We start from the raw sequence: 23,037 nt of genomic DNA on the forward strand, positions 1-23,037 counted from the left end.
TTTTTTTTTTTTTTTTTTGAATTTAATGTTAAATTATATTCAAAAAAAAATAAACATTTTACACTAATGATACAAAACTTTGTTTAGATCCTGTTTTGCTTAAAAACAACCCTGACAATTTAATGAAATCTTGTTGCAAACCAAGCCTGAATGAATGTGCCATCGACATCAGACATTGTGCTTAGTCTATTGCGGACATTTTTATCAATCAACTTCACCAGCTTCTCCACTGGTGATGGTGGTTCTCCATGGCGCGTGTCATTTCTCTCCCTCCAAATGGAGTGGATAACATTTTGAAAAGTGTAGTTGAGCAAAAACAAGTGAGTCTTGTCCAAATTGTTTCCTGTGAGTAGGTGTATCACTTGCGTCCAGTCCGTGGTGTACTTGTGCTGAAGAAGTCGGATAACCAGCGACTCCCAAACCTGCCGCGAGTATGGACAGTCGAAGAACAAATGCGCTCTTGTCTCCGTTGGGTTATTGCAGAAAATGCATCCTGTATTTGCAGTGGTGTTCCATGTTGCCATCTTTTCTCCTGTTGCGAGTCTGTTCTTCACCATCAACCGTGGAGTTGCTTGAGGGAACCAGATCACTCTAGCTTCTGCCATAATTGGGTGCACACTATGGATGTGGAACCATGTGTCCTTTGACACGAACTTCTTGTGATATGTATTACTTTTGCGTTTCCACAAAGAAATATCCTGTCGATCATGAACACGAGCCAATTGTTTCTTATGGATTTCGTCTTCTATCAAACAGAGGAAGCTGTTACGTGTTCTCCTTCGTCCAGTCATCTCCATTGCTTCAGCTACCGTACTTGAGATTGGTATTCCCATAGTCATGCAGCCACGGTCCCCCACTGCCTCATACAGACGGCCCAAAGAGCTCCAGTTGTCGAACCAGAACGAAGTGGACTCGCCGTTATGTACTTCTACGCAGTGAAACTGTTTTGCTAGATCCCGATACTTCAGAAGCTTCTTCCATATCCAAGAACCAACCACAGTGTTTTGTTTCTCTGACCAGAAAGATCCACTGCGAATGAGGTGGTGGTGAACCCAGTTAACCCATAGCGAGGTCTTGGTAGATAGAATTCGCCAGATCAACTTCAGAACGCTTACAGTGTTAGCCTCAGTGAGATTGAGCTCTGTTTCTCTGTTTTTGTAACGTCTCTGAGTAATCAAGTTTGGATTTTTATGTTTTGTTTAAGGTTAGAACAGTACAGAGAACTCTTGTGGAAGCTTGGGGTTTGATTAGAGAAACATTCGTCGACCCAACTTTTAATCATCAGGGTAAAGTTCAGATTTTGATGAATTTTGTGTGAAATTTTTGTAAAATGTTTCTCTTGAGGAAAGTGTTTTTGATATTTGCAGATTGGGATTCTAAGTTGCAGCAGACAATGGTGGAAATGTTTCCTTTAAGATCAGCTGATGCTGTTTACGGAAAGATCAAAGCTATGCTCTCTACGCTTGGTGATCCCTTTACTCGACTCATTAGCCCAAAGGTAATTTTACAAATTTTGATTCTTCCATTAGTGTTTCTGGACATGATTTGATGCATTATGACTTGCAGGAGTACCAAAGTTTTAGAATTGGCAGCGATGGAAATCTCCAAGGTGTTGGCCTTTTCATAAACACAGAACCAAGAACAGGTCACTTGGTTAGTGTGACCAAACACATCTTGAGACTTTTTTGCAATACCTAATTTTTCATTTTCTAAACATGAAGTAGATATCGATTTTGTTTCATGGTAGAGTCCAATGTAGGTTGTTATGTCTTGCATAGAAGGTAGCCCGGCAGATCGTGCTGGAATAAATGAAGGCGAGGAATTAGTCGAGATAAATGGTACATTGGTCCTTATCCGTAGTAACTTTTTGTATATCTGGAAATTGGCTACAACTCTGCTGTTTCTTATGAGATTTCAGGTGAGAAAATGGATGGTATTGATAGTGAAGCAGCAGCACAGAAGCTGAGAGGCCGAGTTGGAACGTTTGTTACCATAAAACTTAAAAGTGTACTATTTTTTGTCTTCTCTATTTGTTCCCTCTGCATTCTCTTTGTTGAAAACTCTGTATAGTTGAAATCAAACCATGTAAGTTATTGTCTTGTCTTGCAGGTGAATGGATCAGGGACAGATTCTGGTATCAGAGAGGTATAATTTCCGCTGATTATTTTAGATTTGTTCGGTTACTTACTAAATAAGTGCATCTCATATATGTGAAGGTCAAGGTACCCCGAGATTACATTAAGCTATCTCCAATATCCAGTACTATAATCCCACATACAACACCTCATGGACGTTTAGGAAAGACTGGTTATGTCAAACTCACAGCATTTTCTCAGGTTTAATCTTGTGAAAACATAAAAATATAAACGAGATATGATATATACACTCATTGATTCAAATCTTCCGACAGACTGCAGCATCCGAAATGGAGCGTGCTGTACATGAGATGGAGAATCAGAATGTTCAGTCATACATTCTAGACCTAAGGAACAATCCGGTAATTTTCAGGTCTTGGCTTTTACAACGAGTTTTCGTGTGTGTTTGTTCATTTTACGACACTTAGCTTTGGACATTTCCATTTCAGGGAGGTCTGGTTAAAGCTGGACTCGATGTTGCACAATTATGGCTTGATGGAGATGAGACCCTTGTATATACAATTGACCGGGAAGGGGTTACATCACCTATAAATATGATTGATGGACACGCCGTGACACATGATCCACTTGTCGTGCTTGTAAGTATATATGTAAATAAGTTGGCTAGGTGAATAATAGATACAATGAAATATCAGTTAATTAAGGTCTGTTTTATAAGTCCACTCCCAGTTAATCTCTCAATCAAAAATGGTGATCAGGTGAATGAAGGAAGTGCGAGTGCAAGTGAGATTTTAGCAGGTGCCTTACACGATAACGGTCGAGCTACACTTGTCGGTAACCGGACATTTGGGAAAGGAAAAATTCAGGTACATACATAAAGTAAGCTGTAAAGTGTAAACAATAATAATTTACAAATCTTGATCTTATGATGAAAAGTTGTATGTTTTGTGATTTCGCAAGAGTGTAACGGAGCTAAACGATGGGTCGGCTTTGTTTGTGACGGTGGCTAAGTATTTGTCTCCGTCTCTACACGAAATTGATCAAGTAGGGATTGCACCTGATGTACATTGTACCACGGATATGATCGATTCTTTGACCGGTGAGATACATAAGAAGGTGAACAGTTCGGTTCCATTGCTTGAAGCAGACTCATGTGTTGTGGTTGCTGAGCACGAACTTGAGACTCGACGATCTAATGGAACAGCTTCTTGAGGGGTTTTATCGTGAATTAATATAGGACTAGTTTATGGTGTGGTGTATATATTGATAGTCACTGGTCCCATGTATAAATCTATTTGGCACTTGTTGCCGTGTGTATAAAGATTACATCTTATTCGCATATGAAAAGTCCGAATTGCTGACAAAATGGGTAAAACAACAAGTCTTAGATGAAAATAATATGGTTTACTCGGATGGTGAATTAGATGAGAGAACCGAATCAAACGCAACCTCACGATTCTTATACGATCTAACGGCACTACCTGCATCATAATTTCTTTTTTTACATTTATATAGAGTTATTATTGTTTACATTTTTTCGTTCCACTTCGGCACTTCCACCCCTAGTTAGAACGACGAAATTTTTATTGACATAAAATAAGTCATGGGGCTGACGCATAAGTTTACAAGCTTTGGAAGACAAGGGTCATGTTGCAGATCTATATGTATAACGTAATCAACTAATCATCTTAAATGTAGCATTTGGAGTTTGTTAATATTGAAAATGAAACTCTACTAATCATTTGAATTTTTAGATATGTTTTGTGTAATTAACACGGTTTTTCTTCGCATTTTTTTTTTGGTAGAGTTTTCTTTGCATTAACCAACGAGTGGTGTAAAATCTATTAATTTTTTTTTTTTCTACGTACCGAAATTGAAACTCATGCAGTCATGTATAATGTAACAAGAATACAGAAACAGATATGCTAAAATAAAGCTAAGCCACATATTGCAACTCTTTTCACCGTAATTATAGTTATATTTAACGGCGAATTAGTTAATTTTGACCAACATAATAACTAGTTTTTTTTTCCTCTCCTAATTCCCTTAAACTCTGTTATTTTTAGGTAAAGAAAAAAGTAAAGATTACTAAAATTAACACAAGTTCCACACATATAAGTACCCCATCAACACCATCCATATTCCTCAGACCTGCAAGAACTTCAAAAAACACAACAAAAAAAAACTAAATAAAAAGAAGAAAAGAAAAGCCTTTCAGGTCTCAACAATGGAGATGAAGAAGATTGCTTGTGGTGTGCTTTTCGCTGCTGCCTCCATGACCTCCGTCATGGCTGCACAGGAAGCCGGAGCTCCGGCACCAGGACCCTCCGGAAACGCCGCCTCAGCTGCGTTGCCAGCTCTTGGCTCTTTGGTTGGGGCTTCCCTTGTGACCCTCTTCAGCTACTACTTGCACTAAGCTATCTTTCATTATGTAACACACTAATTATGTGATCTTATTCACTTCCTATTTCCATTTCTCTTGTTTATTAATAAAACAGAGAAAGTGATTCATGAATAAACAAGCTTTCTCTAATCTTCTTCATTTTATTTTCAAGAACAAATAACCCTTACATAATGTAAATTAATCCTTACATAATGTCATCACGTGAAAACTGATTGTTCACATTTATTTACCAAGAACAAATTAAGATGTACTGTGCATTTAACAACATATGGAAAGTCATGAATTGTTGACTTTTTGCATAAGCTCCAAATCATGTAAAGTGACCCTCGTTGACTTGACTTGTTCTAGCACTTCTTCTGACTCTCTTTCCTTCTTGCATCCCTTTCAACACAAGACAATCTTCATTCTTCAATCTCATTTCCCGGGTTTAGAGATGTTGCGTTTGTTCAGAAAGAAGCAGAAGAAGAAAGAGGAGCAGGAGATAAATTTCCAGACGAACGGGGGCTTATTGTTGGAAGAACTCATTGCAACTTCAGGAGGTATATACAATCCCATCCGTACGTTTTCCTCCCACCAAATCCTTCAAGCCACAAACCACTTTGACTGGAACTATGTAATCTCTGAAGACAGATTCGTGTGGTACAAAGGCATGATTGAAAACAGACCCGTACTGATCAAGAAATTCCAAGACTGTTCTGTTTTTGAGGCTGACAACTTCTCCCGCGACATTGCTGTTTCGTCTTTGATGAGTAGCCATAAGAATGTTCTCCAGCTCTTGGGGTGTTGTCTGGAGTTTCCTCGTCCGGTTCTCGTGTGTGAATACCCACAAAATGGAGCTCTAAACTGCATAAGACGCGGAAAGGAAGGACTCCGGCCATTCCCTTGGAATGTAAGGTTGCGGATCGCTAAGGAGGTAGCAGATGCTGTAGCGTATCTTCATACCGAATTCCCCAGGACTATAATCCATAGAGATTTAAAGCTTGCAAATATTTTCTTGGACATGACTTGGTCTGCTAAGCTCTCTTCTTTCAGCCTCAGCTTACTTATTCCAGAGGGAGAAACGGGCGTAGAAGACATGGTTTGCAGGACATCAAGCTATGTCGAACCAGATTACTTTAATACAGGTTTGGTCACCGAGAATGTCGACATCTATAGCCTTGGGATTATCATGCTAGTTCTTTTGACAGGAAAGTCTGAATACAACTCGGATGTCGCTGTTTATCTTCCTGTAAAGCCTGACTACGTTGGGAAGTTTCTTGAGCAAGGTCTGTTGACTGAACTGATAGACCCGTCGATGTTGGAAAATGCGAGTGATGACATTCCCGAGCGTTCAAGACTGCAAATGGAAGCGTTCATTGAGCTTGCTTTTAGATGTGTAAGATTCAGACCAGGAGAGAACGTGCCCCGTATGATAGACGTTGCAAAAGAACTCAAAAAGATAGAAAAACATACCTGACGCCACAAACTTTTCTTGTGAGACTATTTCTTATACAGTATTTAGTAGTGAAAAGTTGTTAGGATCTTCTCATTTACGAGGTTTCTTTCAAGATAACTCTAGTATCTAAGAATCTGAGTTTCTATACTTCATAATCGAGGGATATTTTACTTAGCTATACATATTCCAAGTAACTGATAGCTCTTCTTTTGATGCCTATTCTGCAAAGATATCTCAAAGTTAATCTCATCAAGTTCCATAAGGATCTCTAGCTAGAATTTCTCAATGATGTTTCAATCCGCTTGAGTTCTTTAGCTACTTGGATCATCTTTGGTCTGTCTTCATCTCTCTTCTCGCAGCATCTCAAAGCAAGCACCACACACGCTTCGACTTGCAACCTTTGACCACTAGTGATATCTTTCATCAACATTGGATCAATGACTTCATCAAGCTTCCCATCCTCACATAAACCTCTAACATAGCCAAGAACACCTTGGGGATCTCCATCAGAATCAGTGAAGACAGCCGGTTTGCCAGTGAGAATAACCAACAAAAAGACCCCGAAGCTGTACGCATCGGTATATTGGGTCACAAAACTAGTGGCATAGTATAATGGATCGAGATACCCAAATGTTCCCATAATCCATTCTGCTGCTATTCTTGATTTACCCTCAGGGAGAGATATTGAGAAGGATAAATCAGACAACTTTGCAGTCCAGTTCTTGTCCAAGAAGACGTGCATCGGTTTAACATCTCTATGTATGATGATCTTAGGGAACGCCATGTGAAGATAACTCACAGCATTTGCAATCTCTTTCCCAATCTTCAACCGTAAAATCAATGGCAATAAAGACTCTTCACCATTAACCACAATCCCTCCTCGCTGGTTCAGGACTCCATGTTCTGCGAATTCAAACACCAGAACCGGAAAAGGGAACTCGAGACAACATCCCAACAGTTTGAGAAAGTTGCTGTGATTGCTCATCCGAGCAGACAAGACAATATCATTGTAAACCGATCCAACTCTGTGTCTTCTTGTGAATTCATCATCGGAGAACCTCTTGATCATGTAAGATCTGTCTTCGATTTTACCACTATACCATTCATAGTACACACCTTGTGAGACAGAACAGGCTAAATCGAAGTTACTGGTGGCTTTCAAGATCTGTTCAGAAGAAAAGCTGCGAATAGGAATGGATTTACCATTACAATCAGCAATTAGCTCTTTTAAAAAGACGCCTCCGTTGTCCAAGAACCAGCTCTTCTCCTTGTTTCTTCTATCAGACCCAGATGTTAGATAACGTTTCTTCATTGACTCTCGATTGAAGATGATGGTATAATATTCAATCCAGAGTCTGCTCAGAACTGTTGTTTCACGTTTCCCTTTGGATCTCCGAATTCTGTCAATGTCAAGTGTCAACGAAGAGAAAACTCAAGAATTAAAAAAATGGGTATTGCGTCAAGTATATGGGCCTCTCTCGATTTCAAAATAGGCCCAACTAAAAGTTTCAAAAAAGATTCGAACTTCTTAAGAATCTTTCCGTCCGCGGGACTAAAAAGTAAATAAATAAAGTTCCCAATAACAATGGCACAAAAAAGTCGTAGGGAACAAAAGACGTAGTTTTGGGTCTAAAAAAAAGTCAATGGTAGCCCATTTTCTTAAGGCCCAACAAACTTATTCATTGATGATGAAACGAAACGAATGGTCCTACAGAAAGAACCAGAGCCAAACCAAAAGTTGACTTGACTTTGAGTTTCTATCGTCTCTTTCTTTCTTTTCATTATTTCTTGCGTCCTTTCCTTCACAAGATGATCTTTAACCTCAATTTGTGAATTCAGAGATGTTGTGCCCGTCAAGGAGGAAACAGAAGAAACAACAAAAGATCAATTTCCAGAAGCATGGGAGCTTATTGTTGGAAGAAATTATTGCATCGTCAGGAGGTAAGTACAATCCCATCAGTACGTTTTCTTCCCACCAAATCCTTCAAGCCACAAACCACTTCGACTGGAACTACGTAATCTATGAAGACATATTCTTGTGGTACAAAGGTACAATTGAAAACAGAGCCGTACTGATCAAGTGCATTAAATATGAAAACTTAGTCCCTCACAATTTCTACCTTGATATAGCAGTCTCATCGATGATGAGCTGCCATAAAAACGTTCTCAAGCTTATAGGGTGTTGTCTAGAGTTTCCTCGTCCGGTTCTCGTGTGTGAATACCCAGAAATGGGAGCTCTTACCTATCGAGGAGGTGCGGGGATGGTAATCAAGCCTTTGCCTTGGAATGTAAGATTGAAGATCGCTAAGGAGATTGCAGTTGCTGTAACTTATCTTCATACTGAATTCCCTAGGACTATAATCCATAGGGATTTAAAGCTTGAAAATGTTTTCTTGGACAAGAATTGGACTGCTAAGCTCTCTTCTTTCGGCCTCAGCATATCGATTCCGGAGGGACAATCGGGCGTACAAGACATGGTTTGCGGAACAACAGGCTTTGTGGAGACACAGTATGCAACAACAGGCTTTGTCACTGAGAATGTTGACATCTACAACCTTGGATTCATCATGCTAAGTCTTTTGACAGGAAAGCGTAGATTGCATGAAGAACCCGCTAATGGTGACATTTATAAGCTGATTATGTTGCCTGATTATGTTGGGGAGATTCTTGAGCGAGGTCCGTTCACTGAACTGATAGACCCTTCGATGTTGAATAGCACAACTGACAATATTCCTGATCATTTAAGGCTGCAGATGGAAGCATTCCTTGAACTTGCTTTGAAATGTATTAGATTCAGACCTGCAGGGGAAAACGTGCTTCGCATGATAGACGTTGCAAAAGAGCTCAAGAAGATAGAAAACCATACATGAAGCAAACTCTTCTGGACCTTCTGGTGAGATTATATCTATCTATTGTGTTTGTGTAGTCGGTAATGGAAAAAATTGTTATCATCATCTTGTTTTCGAGTCTTCTTTCACGTAATATGCTGTATGCAAGGATTGTTTACATAGCCACTCCTATATATAAGCAAAATAAAAAGCTTCTTTTGGAGATTAGAGATGCTCCCATTTTCAGTCATGTTCTTGTAGAAACTGCTTCCAATTCACAAACACATGTCATACACTGACACAGGTTTCTTGAGACTACTAAAAAGTACATTGACAAGAATTCAAATGCAATCAAAGTTAAGTGGAGTTTATATCAGAACAGAGGATGTCTAGTCAGGATCTCAAAAGTGACGTCCCAATCCGCATCAGATCCAGGAAAAACGAGAGAGCTGGTCTTCTAGTGAAAATAACCAACAAAAAAACGCCGCAGCTATACAGACCGGTTAATTCTGTAACAAAATGTGTGGCATGATACAGTGGAAAGTTTCTGGAGCGAGGTTTGTTGACTGAACTGATAGACCAGTAGATGTTAAACAGCGTGAGTGATGACATTCCCGAGCAATCAATACTGCAAATGGAAGTATTCTTAGGCAGTCGATATCTCTTGTATTTAAGAATCTGAGTTTCTATACTTCATAATGCACTCATGTTCTTGTGATGCCTACTCTTTAGAGAAATCTCAAAGTTAATCTCACAAAATTCCGTGAGGATCTCTAGCTAGAATTTCTCAATGATGTTTCAATCCGTTTGAGTTCTTTAGCTACTTGGATCATCTTTGGTCTGTCTTCATCTCTCTTCTCGCAACATCTCAAAGCAAGGACCACACACGCTTCGACTTGCAACCTTTGACCACTAGTGATATCTTTCATCAACAGTGGATCTATTACTTCATCGAGCTTCCCGTTCTCATATAACCCTCTCACATAGCTAAGAATACCTTGGAGATCTCCATCGGAAATAGTGATAACAGCCGGTTTACCAGTAAAAATAACCAGCAAACAGATTCAAAGCTGTAAACATCTGTATATTCAGTCACAACACTCGTGGTATGATATAATGGATCGACATACCCAAATGTTCCCAAAACTCTTTCAGCTTCTATTCTTGATTTGCCCTCAGGGAGAGATATCGAGAAGGATAAATCAGAAAACTTTGCTGTCCAGTTCTTGTCCAAGAAAACATGCATTGGCTTAACATCTCTATGTATGATGATCTTAGGGAACGCCATGTGAAGATAACTCACAGCATTAGCAATCTCTTTCCCAATCTTTAACCGTAAACTCAATGGCAATAAAGATTCCTCTCCGTTAACCACAACACCTCCTCTCTGATTCAAAACTCCATGTTCTGCGAATTCAAACACAAGAACAGGAAAAGGGAACTCGAGACAACATCCCAACAGTTTAAGAAAGTTGCTGTGATTGCTCATCCGTGCAGACAAGACAATGTCGTTGTAAACCTCATCAACTCTGTGTCCTGTAATTTCATCCTCTGAGAATCTCTTGATCATGTAAGGTCTGTCTTCGATTTCACCTCTATACCACTTATAGTATACATCTTGCGAGACAAAACAACCCGAATCGAAATCACTGGTAGCTTTCAAGATCTGCTCAGGAGAAAAGCTGCGAATAGGAACAGATTTACCGTTACAATCAGCGGCAAGTTCTCTTAAGAAGTTACTTCCGTTGTCCAAGAACCACCTCTTCTTCTTGTCCTTCTCCTTCCTTGTCCCAGACCCAGATTTCAGATACTGCTTCTTCATTAATTTCCTTTTCTCAAACTTAATTCTTTGGGGACAAAAGATTATGGTTTCCCCTCAGCAAAGTATTAACCTTTTGTTAGTGAGATGAATAAAGAGGACACCTTTTACCTAAAAGCTTCTGAAAGTCAAAAGCTCTCTGTTCTTTCTGATCCCAAACGACAGACAAGCTTTTAGCTGACATAAGAAAGAAGAAGCAACTATAGAATGTATTGGGCCAAGTTTAAGGGCCTATGCAAAATTAAAGCCCAAAGATCCATCTTTTATGCATTCAGTTCAGATATCATCAAGTCTATCTTGTTCGAAGAGGAAAAGCTGAAACAGCCAGTAGTAGTCTGAGTGTAGATGAGCAACCACGGCAATGTTTTTAAACGTTGTTTAGATGAAATCAATGGTGAAGAAGTTGAAGCAGAGTCTGAGATCTGAATCGTTCGAGAGAAGGAAGGAAAAAGAAAAGAGCAGTCAGGAAGAAAGATGGTTCTTGGACAACGGAAGCATCTTCTTGAAAGAACTTATCGCTGATTGTAATGGTAAATCTATTCCTATACGCAGCTTTACTTCTTCCGAGATCTTAAGAGCTACCAATGACTTCGATTCCAGCTCTTTTGTAACAGCAGAAGGATTCTACGTATGGTACAAAGGTATCATCGAAGATAGATCTTACATGATCAAAAGATTCTCCGAGTACAATGTTACTCATTACAGAGTAGCTGAGGTTTACAACGAGATTGTCTTGTCTGCTCGGATGAGCAACCACAACAACTTTTTAAAGCTATTAGGAATAAGTCTCGAGTTTAGTCTCCCTGTTCTTGTGTTTGAATACGCAGAACATGGAGTTTTGAATCATAGAGGAGGTGTTACGGTTAACGGTGAAGAATCTTTCTTGCCTTTGGGTTTAAGGTTGAAGATTGGAAAAGAGATTGCAAATGCTGCAACTTATCTTCACATGGCGTTCCCTAAGATCCTCATACATAGACACATTAAGCCAAGGAATGTTTTCTTGGACAAGAACTGGAATGCAAAGTTGTCTGATTTCTCAATCTCCATAAACCTCCCTGAGGGAAAATCAAGAATTGAAGTTGATTGCGTTCAAGGAACAGTCGGGTACCTCGATCCAATATATTATACTACGAAAGTTGTGACGGAGTATACCGATGTGTACAGCTTTGGAGTCTTCTTGATGGTTATTCTCACTGGTAAACAAGCTCTCGCATCCAGTAGATATGATGGGGACTACAAACATATTGGTAGCTACGTGAAAGGCTTTCATGAGAATGGGGAACTCGATGGTGTAATAGATCCGAAGGTGATGGAAGACATTACAAGTGCTCAAAAAGAGCTTGTGGATGCATGTGTGGTTTTGGCGCTTAAATGTTGCGAGGTGAGAGATGAAAACAGACCGAAGATGATACAAATAGCTAAAGAACTCAAGCAGATTGAGTCATTGTTTTTGAGATACTAGCTAGAGCAAATAGCTAAGTTTGAAAAACATTTCTTAAAATGTCAACGGTTTGAACAAATAGTCTACTGGAATTTGAAACCGCAAAAAGGTGTTGTATACTTGCGCTGAGATGAGATTAAGTGAGACCAAAGATGGTCCAAGTAGCTAAGGAACTCGTGCGGATTGAGACATCAATGAAAGATTCTAGCTAAAGACCTCTTCTGTGTTCTTGGACTGTGAAGTCAAAAGTTTGAAAAAAAAATTTCTGAAGTATTGAACTCAGATTCGTCCATATAGCAATAACTCAGAAAAGCTCGGAGAAACATACTACTTGAACTTTGACCTTCTATGAGAGTGTGTTTCTTATTAGAAGATTCATATCTGAGCATTTATGTATCCCATTTCTTAATGTAATTTCCTGTTAAATAAAACTGGTTCTTGTTCCCATGATTAGTTATATTATATCTACGATATACCAAACTTGCAGGCAAACATAGCTGGAAGTAGATGTAAAACTGGGCATTGTAAATCATCTTTGAAAGTTCTGCAACTAATAATGCAGAGATAGCTTCACAGTTTCATTACGCTACCATCAGGGTTAGGGGCAATCTGGAAATCTAGCCATCTAGGGTCATGTTACTATCAACAAAAATACTAGAGAAATCTGATAAACATAGAAAGACCATATACAACATAAGCTTTGTTTGGTTCAGACAAAGACGCTTTGACAAGTCTTTCTAACCCCTTAAGCTTTTTGCATTCTTCAGGTCTGTAATCATATGCTTTCAAAACTTTAGAAAGTAATGATTCTGAAACTTGGCTATACAATCTAAGAGCAGAAATGATCTCTAGCTATGATCTCAAATTGATGTCTCAATCCGTTTGAATTCTTTAGCTACCTGAATCATCTTCGGTCTGTCTTCATCCCTCTCCTCACAGCATCTCAGAGCAAGTAAAACACAAGCTTCCACCTGTACTCTTTGAGCACTTGTAATGTCTTTCATCATCATAGGACATATGACTTCACTGAGCTTCCCATTCTCATATAAGCCTTTTACATATCCACGAATACTTACAATGTACCCATCAGATCCGGTGAAGTAAACCGATCTGCCAGTCATAATAACCATCAAAAAGACTCCAAAGCTGTACACATCGGTATATTCTGTCACAAGTCTAGTTGCAAAGTACAATGGATCAAGGTACCCATATGTACCAAGCACGTCTTCAGCTTCTATCTGTGACTTTCCCTCGTCAAGCGATATTGAGAAAGATAGATCAGACAACTTTGCAGTCCAGTTCTCGTCTAAGAAAACATGCATTGGCTTAACATCTCTATAAATGATGATCTTAGGAAACGCCATGTGAAGATAAGCCAAGGCATTTGCAATCTCCTTCCCAATCTTCAACCTTAAACTCAAAGGCAATAAAGATTCCTCCCCGTTAATCATAACACCTCCTCTGTGATTCAAAACTCCATATTCAGCATATTCAAACACAAGAACCGGAAAAGGGAACTCAAGACAACATCCTAATAGTTTAAGAAAATTGTTGTGGTTGCTCATCCGAGCAGACAGGACAATGTCTTTATAAACCTCCCCAACTCTGTAATCAGTAACTTTATACTCGGAGAATCTCTTGATCATGTAAGATCTATCTTCGATTACACCTCTGTACCATATGTAGAACCCTTCTTGAGCGACAAAACAACTGGAATCGAAATTACTGGTGGCTTTCAAGATATCGGAAGAAGTAAAGCTGCGTATAGGAATGGATTTACCATTACAACCAGCGATGAGCTCTTTCAAGAAGACGCTTCCGTTCTCCAAGAACCATCTCTCCTTCTTCTTCATGCTTCTTTCCTTCTTTTTCACGGTCCCATATCTCAGATATTGCTTCAATCTCTTCGTCATCGATTCCATTTAACAAATATAGAGAATTTTTGAGCGAAGATGTTCAAAATTTTTCCACCAAAACCAAAAAGACGAAAATTTTCTTACATAGAGCTAAAATCCAATCTTTTAATACAAGACAGTACCTTTTGTTTGAAGACAGAACTATTCGTTGAAAGATGATCGATTTGGTCAAAGAACTCGGGTCGATAGAAGGACTTTTGAAAGTCGAACCCAGACAAAGTCTTAAATTGTGACAAACCTAAAACCCTCTCCATAAAAAGTATTTCTCTGTTTTCAAATCTCTCTGGCTATGTAACTATTAAGATTCAGAGAATTTGGTTTAAAAAGAAAGCATTCAAGCCAAAATTTCAAATATATATGCTTAGAATCACACTACTCCTTAGTTCAACACCAAGATTCTATGCAAACTTTAGAACCATTCTACATGGTTCTGAAGCTTTACCCAAAAAGTAATGCAGTGAGAAATCCAGTGATACAGAAACTTAGTATGAGCATGATCTCAATCTTATTCCGAATTTCTTTGTCCACTTGACCATACTTGACCCATCTTCCAGCATCTCCCGCTTTAACAATTTAGACATAGCATCTAGTGACGGTTCTATTCGCTCAATCCGCTTGAGTTCCTTGGCTACTTGGATCATCTTTGGTCTGTCTACATCTCTCTCCTTGCAGCATCTCAAAGCCAGCATCACACACGCTTCCACTTGCAATCTTTGGCCGCTTGTGATGTCTTTTGCCATCATTGGATCAATTTTCATCGAGCTTCCCATCCTCATATAAGTCTTTCACAGAGCCAGCAATATGTTGAATATCCCCACAAGATCTAGCGTGGTCGTAAGGCGGTCTGCCAGTGAGAAAAACCAACAAACAGACTCCAAAGCTGTAGACATCGGTATATTCAGTCACAAATTTTGTGACATAATGTAATGGATCGAGGAACCCGTAGGATCCCCCAATCCTTGTAGCTTCTATTCTTGATTTTCCCTCAGGGAGCGTTATGGAGAGCGAGAAATCAGACAACTTTGCAGTCCAATTCTTGTCCAGGAAAATATTTTTTGGCGTAATGTCTCTATGTATAGTGATCTTAGGGAATGCCATGTGAAGATAAGTCACAGCGTTTGCAATCTCCTTTCCTATCTTCAACCGTACACTCCATGGCAATATAGACTCTTCTCCGTTAATTGTGATACACCCTCGCTGATTCAGAACTCCATGTTCTGCATATTCAAACACAAAAACCGGAAAACTGAAGTCGAAGCAACATCCAACTAGTTTCAGAAAGTTGCTGTGATTGCTCATCCGAGCAGACAAGACTATGTCTTTGTAAGGCTCTCTAACTTCGTTTTCTATGAATCTATCCTCGTGAAATCTCTTGATCAAGTAGTATTTATCTTCTATGATACCTTTAAACCACTTGTAGATTGCTCCCTCAGAGACAAAACAACTGGAGTCAAAATTCTTGGTGGCTTTCATGATCTGGGAAGAAGCAAAACTGCGTAAAGGAATGGATTTACCGTTACAATCAGCGATGAGCTCTTTCAAGAAGATGCTTCCGTTCTCCAAGAACCTCCTTTCTTCCTTACTTCTTCCGAAAAACCCATATGTCAGATTCTTCTTCAGCTTCACCATCGATTCCATTAAACAAATTAATCAATTTCTTGGCAAAGAGGTCTACAGTTTTCTTCCAAAAACAAGAAAGACCTAAAGCTGCTTCTGAAAGAATCAATTTGATCTTCAAAGCATACAAAGACAATTTTTTCCAGTTCCTTCGTTGAAAATTCCAACATTGGCTACATTTTTGGGTCCCATTTTGACCTGACTCCATCAGTCATCACCAATTCGTGTCCACAGAACGTATTATCATTAACGTGAACAAGAAACAATATCAGTTCTGGTAACATGATTAATCTACAACTTCTAATACAGACTAATCATGTTTACCTCGGATATATCAACACGGGAACTTTCATGAGGCTTCGACTTTGTAGCAAGTTCAAATAAGAAACATTTCAAGCAAGTTCTCTTTACTCCTTAGTTCGAGACCGAGCTTCTCAGAAAACCACAATCATCCTACATGTTTTGCCTGATTCCAAAACCAAAAGATATTGTTTATCTACTCTCTAAACTCTTTCCAAATCAAAATGAAGTTTCACCCCAAAATCATATTACTTCTAAAAATACGAAATCCAGGTGACCATCCTCAGACCCATTCTCCAGCATCTCAGGCTTTAACAATCGAGTAATCCTTCTATCAGCTTAATCTCTTTGGCCACCAAGATCATCTTTGGCCTGTCTTCATTCCTCTCCTCACAGCATCTCAGTGCCAGCTCAAGAAACATTTTCATCTGACTACACCTCACGTCGTTCAAATCATTAATCCCAAATTCAACACTTTCTCCTCTCTCCTGCAGATCCTTCACATAACCAAGAATATTACAATGAACCCCACTTGTTCCAACCAAAATAGCTGGTCTTCCCAACAAAAGAACCAACATAAAGGCTCCAAAGCTGAACACATCAATATATTCAGTCACTAAACCCGTGGTGTAGTAAACCGGATCCATGTATCCAAAAGTTCCCATCACCTCATCTTCAATCCAAGACTTACCCTCAGGGGGTGACACAGAAAACGTGAAATCAGTCAGCTTAGCCGACCAGTTCCTATCCAAGAAAACATTCGTCGGCTTGATATCTCTATGTATAATAATCCTAGAGAAAGCTGTGTGAAGATAAGTCACAGCAATCTTCAACCGAACATTCCAAGGCAACAATGGACCATCCTCGCAACCAAAACCTCCTCGCTCGTTCAAAACTCCATTCTCTGGGTATTCAAACACTATAACAGGAAGGTGAAACTCGAGAGAACAACCCAAGAGTTTGAGAAAACTACTTTGATTGCTTACCTGAGTAGATAAGACAATGTCGTTGTAAACCTCTCTCACTCACTCTTCTGTAAACTCCGACTCTGTGAATTTCTTGATCGCGTAAGGTCGGTCTTCGATAACGCCCTTGTACCAGGTAAAGAGTCTACGACGAGAGAGGTTAAAACTGGGATCGAATCGATCCGTGGCCTTGAGGATTTGATCGGAAGAGAAGAAACGGATAGGGTTTGAGATACCATTACAATCGGCGATAAGTTCCTGAAGAAAAGTTCCTCCATTGTTGAAGGACCATTCATTACGCTTGTCTTCCACAGTCTTCTTCCTTCTCCAAGATGATCTCATCGTCGATTTCAGCTCCAAAATACTGATAAAAATTCCAACTTTATAAAAAACTAAAACTTTATATTGTTCTTAATAAAAAGACAAGTCTTTTAAGCTACTGTATTACTTTAAAGATCAATAATATTTTATTTATTTGTATTTCGTTGACCTACCAGTCTCATAATTTCACGGGGAAAGGTATCGTGTTCGGTCAAGTCTTTGATGCTGATGAATGATCAGAAGATGAGTTTTTGGAGTAAGAAGACGAAGAAGAAGAACTTAGAAGCAAATCAACGGCTAAGATTGTTCCAAGAGAACGGGAAGGTACTCTTAGAAGATCTCATCGAGCTTTGCAACGGCAAATCCAATCCAATTAAAACCTTCTCTGCTAACGAAATCCTCGAAGCCACTGATAACTTCAGCGAGAGCAATCTCGTGGTTCGGTTCGAGTTCATGTACAGAGGTATGCTCCAAAACCGTCCTGTTCTGATCAAAAGAGCCATATGGAATTTATACAAATCTGATACATTAGAAAAGATTTGTCGTGACATTGCGGTCTCGTCAATGGTGAGTGGTCACAAGAATTTTCTCAAATTGTTAGGTTGCTGTCTTGAATTTGAGCATCCGGTCTTAGTTTGTGAGTATGCAGAACGTATACCTTTCAATACTCCAAACCCGGGAATGTTTTTGCCATGGGGAATGAGGATAAAAATTGTGAAAGAGATTGCAATTGCTGCTTCTTACCTTCACACCGCGTTTTCAAGAACTATGATTCATACGGATATACAACCTTCTAACATTTTCTTGGATTCAAATGGGACAGCAAAGTTAAGTGGGTTTTGTCTTTGTGTGTCAATACCAGAAGGAGAGACATTTGTTAAGGTTCATGCTGATAGAGTAGAAGGAACATTAGATTACCTTGAGTACAACTATGCGGCCACCGGATTGATCACTGAGTATACCGATGTTTTTAGCTTTGGAGTGTTGTTGCAAAACTTTTTCACGAGTATGTATGGAGTGGTTGATTGTTGCTGCAGTGAAGATGAGAGTCTATTTGAAGAGTTTGAAGACAAACAAAATGTCATGAATATGAGGATTTCAGATAGGGTATCCAAATTTGTGGAAGAGGGAAGAATCTTTGAGATGTTGGATCCAAATATATTGGAAAGTATAGGTGACGATGTAACCGAAGAACACAAGATACGGCTGATGGAAGCAGTCCTAACGCTCTCACTCAGATGCACTGGTCATAGAGGTGATGTTCCAAAGATGATGGAAGCTGCCAAAGAACTTAAAAAGATTGAGAGATGGACAGAAAGTGGTTTTTACAAAATTTAATACTCACTTTGGACCAAATTGAAGTATTATTATCTTTGGTTCTGAATACGTTTGAGGCTTTGTGGGCATAGAGTAGCTATTGTATATTTACTGGTTCAATGTGTAATAGTAAAGAAGATGTGGATCAAATTGAAATGTCTAGTTGAGGGTGTAGATGTGATTATATAATTTTATTGGGTGAATTGTTTAGTAAGTGAAAAGATATGGATCAAACTGAAATATCTAATTGTCGGAATTTTGATCCAAATAGAAACGATCTTCTCGAGGAGAAGAACAGATCAAGCTTGCTCTTTTGAAAAAAACAAAGTTACGATTTTTCTCTGTAAAGATCTTTACTTTTGAATTTGTTTTTGTTTACCTCTCTGCTCCATTCATCTAATGAGTAAGAATAACAAGAAGAAGAAGAAAATATCGGATTTGAAGAACGGAGGGATTCTATTGGAGGAGCTAATCGCTTCGTTCGACGGCAAAACCAATCCGATTCGTTGCTTCTCCTCCGATCAAATCCTTAAAGCGACTGACAATTTCTCCGAGAGCCAAGTAATCTCTAGTTGGGGATATTTCATTTGGTACAGAGGCGTAATCGAAGAAAGACCAGTTTCAATCAAGAAATGGTCGAGTCAAACCTTCTCAAACTTCACAGGAGTGTATCGAGTATCTCTGTATCCTCTCAGATGAGTGGACACAAGAATACCTTTAAGCTTATAGGTTGTTGTTTGGAATTTGATCTTCCAGCTTTAGTCTGTGAGTACACAGAACACGGACCGCTTAGTAAAGACGGAGGAATCTCAAGTGGAGAGGTTTTGCCATGGAAAGTGAGATTGAAGATTGCTAAAGAGATAGCTACTTCTGTGATTTATCTCCACACGGCGTTTCCAGAGACTATAATCCATCGGAATATAAATCCGACGAACATTTTCATTGATGAGAATTGGACGGCGAAGCTTTCTGATTTCTGGTTCTGTGTTGCAATACCAGAGGGAGAGCTGTATGTAGAAGATGAAGTGAAAGGTGTGATTGGTTTTGTTGATCCAGATTATTACTGGACTATGAAAGTTACTGAGAAAGTTGATATTTATAGCTTTGGTGTTGTGATGTTGGTTTTGTTGTCTGGAAGAGCTGCTGTGTTTAATGGACCTGGTGAGACTCCTATATATGTCTCTTAACGATCATGTGTCTGAGGGGTGAGGTAATGGAGAGGAATGGGTTTGATGAGATTGTTGATAAAGAGATATGGAATGGTTTGGGTGGTGGTGATGATTTGGTTCTGAGACGGTCACAGGTTGAAGCCTTTCTTAGGTTAGCTTTGAGGTGTGTGAGATACAAGAAAGAAGATCCAGTGAGTGGTATGCTTGAAGTTGCTAAAGAGCTCACTGATTGAGAAACTCTCTTAATTACTCTTCCTTCTCTTGTTAGATTCTTTATTCTTGAAAGAATGATAAACTCTGAGAAGTTTTCGTGATGTCTCAATGTATTTTGAGTTCTTTTGTTTGTTCTATCATGAAGAAATCAAGAAATACTGAGCTCTCTTTTTATGGATTCCATTATTGAATAAAGACATTATCTTGGCAAGCCAAAGAGAGTAACTTCAGAACTCAGATGTCAAATACTGAACTCTCCTAAGTGTGAGCTTCTAGTGATGTCTCAATGTGTTTGAGTTCTTGTTGCTACTTGTCTTTGTACTTCTCTATCAAGAGCTCAGATGTCAAGTACTGAGCTAATTTTCTTGATTATTCCATTACTGAATAGTGATTATATCTGGGCAAGCCAAAAAATGTCACTTTGCCTCCAATGTGAAAACAAACCAAGTGTGAACACATTCAGTCTCATGCTGGTGGCTGCTGCTCAAAGTCAACTATTTTCTTTAGCCGACTACACACTTTGGTATTGGACCAAACCCACCTTTTTAGGGAATATATTATTCCTAATATACCCAATTTTGATATTGCTTCCTTCTTCTTTCTCTTACTCTGCAGCATTCATGGTGCTTTTGCTTCTGAGGTACGATTTCAATTCTGAATTCAATATCGTAGACATTATTAAAGGTTGGATTCTAGTTATTGTCAACATATCTTCCTTTCAGCTTTGAACAGTATCTTCCTTTCAGCTTTGGTGTTCATTAGTTTCATAAACTCATCAGAAGCTATTGAAATTTTCTTTAGTGCTAGTCTTGTTCTGTTGACATTAGAGATCAAGAAGGTTGGATTGAGTTTATTTGCTAGAAATCTAATCTAGTTTTCTTCACTGCAAATTCAATGATTTAAAGTACTCACTCTCTTTATTTCAGCTGTGGAGAATGAATCAATGGAGTTTCTATGGGAATTTTTCACACAGATGAACTTTTTGTCTTCTTCTGCTCTAAAGGATAAACCTTTGTAGAGTCTATAAGATGGATTGGTTGAGAACAAAAACAATCGGAGCCAAGACACGCCAGAGAAATGTCAAGGAGAATGGTGCGGTTGTTCTGAAACAGCTGATTGAATGTTGTGATGCAAAATGCAATCCTATCAAGAACTTTTCTTACGGTCAGATCATCAAAGCAACAGATAACTTCTGCCAAAGTAACCGTGCTTCCCGGATTGATGTTTATTACCGTTGCTATAAAGGCATGCTCGATGACCGTCTAGTACTCATCAAGAAAGGTAAATACACACTTGATATGAAAGAGATATGTCGCGACATAGCGATCTCATCGATGGTGAGTGGTCATAAGAACTTCCTTAAGTTGTTGGGATGTTGTCTTGAGTTCACTCCTCCTGTCTTAGTTTTTGAGTATGCAGAGATTATAACTCTTGGTCCACTGCTTGCATCTCATCCTGGAAATCTGAGGAGGATAAAGATAGCAAGAGAGGTTGCAAACGCTTTGACTTACCTTCACACAGCATTCTCAAGGGCTTTCATCCATTCAAATCTAGATCCTTTCACAATTTTCTTAGATGGAAATGGGGTTACAAAGCTTGGGAACTTCTGCAACTGTATCCCAATCCCTGAGGGAGAGACATTTGTTCATGATGATACATTGCAAAAATACCATGAGTTTAGGCACAATACATTAAAGGGAACACATGGGCTTGGTGTATGTAACTTACCTGTCATTGATCCGGATTACAAGTCAACTGGAAAGGTCACGACAAAGACTGATATGCACAGCTTTGGAGCATTCATGCTAGCTCTTGTACAGATAAAGGAAGTTGATGATGAGCTATCCCTATCTTCGGATATGCTGAGAGCATTTTCTGACTTGTTCATCAAACCTTATGACGATACTCGTTTCCCGCTTCACCATCATGTTACTAAGATACTGAGAAAGTTTGGGTATGCAGAGGTTGTAGATTCAGATATGAGTGATCCAGCTGCTTGGCCTGTTAAAGCCTTTCTTAGATTAGCGTTGAGATGCATTGGAGGCAGCAACTTAGGAGACCCGTTGACTAGCATGCTTCAAGTGGCTAAAGAGCTCAGGCTGATTGAGAAATCTACAAATTGGAGTTGAGATGTATCGGATGAGCCCCGTATGATGAAATTTCACTCACTGATCCTTTGTAACCATAGTTCAAAGCCAGGAAATACCATTGTAACTTCAGTCTAACATTCAGTAGATAGCTAATTTCTGATACCTGCAGATTGTTTATCACTTTCACAAAGAGAGATAGATAAGGTCACAGAGATTTTACACAAAAACATAGATAATCACAAAGATTTTACTATAGAAACATAGATAATCACAGAATGACTTATCCTTATTTCTTTTTTATGTTTCAGACTTGAATGATAGAGAATCCGAGATCTTTTTGTAACACTCTTTGTTGTTATGATCATTTCTTCCAAATGTCCAGAAGTTGGCTTTCAACATGTGACCAAATATGAAGTAAATCTAAGACCTCTCGTATAATCTAGTCTTTATTACTTATGTGACCAAAATATGAAGTAAATCAAGATGCATTGAATGCAGCAACTTCAAGTGGCTAAAGAGCTCAGGCTGATTGAGAAATCTACAAATTGGAGTTGAGGTGTATCTGATGTTTACTTTTAAATTTAACCGACATAAATGTTTAACTAACAGATTGGCGGGTTGAGCCAAGCCCGTGCAGTAGTGCAACGCATGGGCGACTCGCGAGAGCCCAGATAGCAAGCTATCTTGATGGGCTTTCTCCCTTAAAAAATAGAGTTAATATCGTGTGAGCCGATGGCCCACATATCAGATATTAAACTGATAAGAACAGATACTACACTTGATCTTAGCCAAAAGGCCGAGAAAGGTATGAATTAAAAGTTCGGCTTAGCTTTGTTTTTATACTGCAAAGCATATGACCAACGCTCTCTAACTCTCCGATGTGGGACTTTCAAAAAATACAATTTAGTTTTCTTCTCTACGCCTCCTTTCGTTTTTTTAGTCAAAACACATATAAAGACAAAACAATACTACAATTCCTTTTTCTACACATCTTTATCCTCTATGTGCATTACTTGCCATTGATCACAAAACTATGTAAAATCCATAGGAAGAAAGATGTAAACCTGTAAAAAAAAAGTCATCAAAGCAATCAATATTGGAGGAGC

The 23,037-nt window shown here is 39.0% G+C and overlaps 9 protein-coding genes and 3 pseudogenes across 17 annotated transcripts; 7 read left to right on the forward strand and 5 right to left on the reverse strand.

Annotated features, from left to right (window-relative positions):
• LOC104699185 (carboxyl-terminal-processing peptidase 3, chloroplastic) lies at nt 213-3,416 on the forward strand. 4 transcript variants are annotated; one of them, XM_019246867.1, is made up of 12 exons: nt 213-1,118; nt 1,205-1,286; nt 1,368-1,498; nt 1,567-1,653; nt 1,760-1,838; nt 1,919-2,007; nt 2,110-2,145; nt 2,217-2,336; nt 2,411-2,497; nt 2,585-2,734; nt 2,855-2,962; nt 3,057-3,416. In XM_019246867.1, the coding sequence occupies exons 3-12, from the start codon at nt 1,394-1,396 to the stop codon at nt 3,306-3,308; spliced, it is 1,113 nt and encodes a 370-aa protein (XP_019102412.1). In that variant the 5' UTR covers nt 213-1,118; nt 1,205-1,286; nt 1,368-1,393; the 3' UTR covers nt 3,309-3,416. The 4 variants fall into 4 exon arrangements, with proteins under 4 accessions (XP_019102412.1, XP_019102414.1, XP_019102413.1 ...); XM_019246869.1 differs by having other exon boundaries at nt 1,210-1,286; XM_019246868.1 differs by having other exon boundaries at nt 1,215-1,286.
• On the forward strand, nt 4,227-5,972 carry LOC104792064 (non-functional pseudokinase ZED1). Its single transcript, XM_010518091.1, has one exon. The coding sequence runs from the start codon at nt 4,769-4,771 to the stop codon at nt 5,954-5,956; it is 1,188 nt and encodes a 395-aa protein (XP_010516393.1). The 5' UTR covers nt 4,227-4,768; the 3' UTR covers nt 5,957-5,972.
• LOC104792065 (non-functional pseudokinase ZED1-like) lies at nt 6,185-7,562 on the reverse strand. Its single transcript, XM_010518092.2, has one exon. It carries the CDS (start codon nt 7,245-7,247, stop codon nt 6,204-6,206), a length of 1,044 nt encoding a protein of 347 aa, XP_010516394.1. The 5' UTR covers nt 7,248-7,562; the 3' UTR covers nt 6,185-6,203.
• On the forward strand, nt 7,682-9,154 carry LOC104792066 (non-functional pseudokinase ZED1-like). Of its 4 annotated transcripts, none has more exons than XM_010518093.2 (2): nt 7,682-8,828; nt 9,068-9,154. In XM_010518093.2, the coding sequence occupies exon 1, from the start codon at nt 7,777-7,779 to the stop codon at nt 8,803-8,805; it is 1,029 nt and encodes a 342-aa protein (XP_010516395.1). In that variant the 5' UTR covers nt 7,682-7,776; the 3' UTR covers nt 8,806-8,828; nt 9,068-9,154. The 4 variants fall into 4 exon arrangements, with proteins under 4 accessions (XP_010516395.1, XP_010516398.1, XP_019102420.1 ...); XM_010518096.2 differs by lacking the exon at nt 9,068-9,154 and having other exon boundaries at nt 7,682-8,611; nt 8,682-8,806; XM_019246875.1 differs by lacking the exon at nt 9,068-9,154 and having other exon boundaries at nt 7,689-7,984; nt 8,066-9,013.
• LOC104792068 lies at nt 9,213-10,748 on the reverse strand (annotated as a pseudogene).
• LOC104792069 (non-functional pseudokinase ZED1-like) lies at nt 10,878-12,473 on the forward strand. The gene has a single exon (XM_010518098.2). The coding sequence runs from the start codon at nt 10,965-10,967 to the stop codon at nt 12,042-12,044; it is 1,080 nt and encodes a 359-aa protein (XP_010516400.1). The 5' UTR covers nt 10,878-10,964; the 3' UTR covers nt 12,045-12,473.
• LOC104699186 (non-functional pseudokinase ZED1-like) lies at nt 12,761-14,170 on the reverse strand. The gene has a single exon (XM_019246873.1). It carries the CDS (start codon nt 13,943-13,945, stop codon nt 12,884-12,886), a length of 1,062 nt encoding a protein of 353 aa, XP_019102418.1. The 5' UTR covers nt 13,946-14,170; the 3' UTR covers nt 12,761-12,883.
• LOC104699187 lies at nt 14,253-15,595 on the reverse strand (annotated as a pseudogene).
• Nucleotides 16,149-17,324, reverse strand: LOC109133355 (non-functional pseudokinase ZED1-like). Its single transcript, XM_019246386.1, has 3 exons — nt 17,316-17,324; nt 17,121-17,185; nt 16,149-16,876 (listed from the first exon to the last, which is right to left on the reverse strand). The coding sequence occupies exons 1-3, from the start codon at nt 17,322-17,324 to the stop codon at nt 16,168-16,170; spliced, it is 783 nt and encodes a 260-aa protein (XP_019101931.1). The 3' UTR covers nt 16,149-16,167.
• On the forward strand, nt 17,349-18,648 carry LOC109124926 (non-functional pseudokinase ZED1-like). Its single transcript, XM_019246871.1, has one exon. It carries the CDS (start codon nt 17,365-17,367, stop codon nt 18,478-18,480), a length of 1,116 nt encoding a protein of 371 aa, XP_019102416.1. The 5' UTR covers nt 17,349-17,364; the 3' UTR covers nt 18,481-18,648.
• Nucleotides 18,738-20,019, forward strand: LOC104792070 (annotated as a pseudogene).
• On the forward strand, nt 20,138-22,312 carry LOC104792071 (non-functional pseudokinase ZED1-like). Of its 3 annotated transcripts, XM_010518103.1 has the most exons (3): nt 20,138-20,481; nt 20,768-21,122; nt 21,246-22,312. In XM_010518103.1, exons 2-3 carry the CDS (start codon nt 20,870-20,872, stop codon nt 21,968-21,970), a joined length of 978 nt encoding a protein of 325 aa, XP_010516405.1. In that variant the 5' UTR covers nt 20,138-20,481; nt 20,768-20,869; the 3' UTR covers nt 21,971-22,312. The 3 variants fall into 3 exon arrangements, with proteins under 3 accessions (XP_010516405.1, XP_010516403.1, XP_019102417.1); XM_010518101.1 differs by having other exon boundaries at nt 20,768-22,312; XM_019246872.1 differs by lacking the exon at nt 20,138-20,481 and adding an exon at nt 20,489-20,679 and having other exon boundaries at nt 20,768-22,312.

This window comes from Camelina sativa, chromosome 6, assembly GCF_000633955.1.
Source record: "Camelina sativa cultivar DH55 chromosome 6, Cs, whole genome shotgun sequence".
Taxonomy (NCBI): domain Eukaryota; kingdom Viridiplantae; phylum Streptophyta; class Magnoliopsida; order Brassicales; family Brassicaceae; genus Camelina; species Camelina sativa.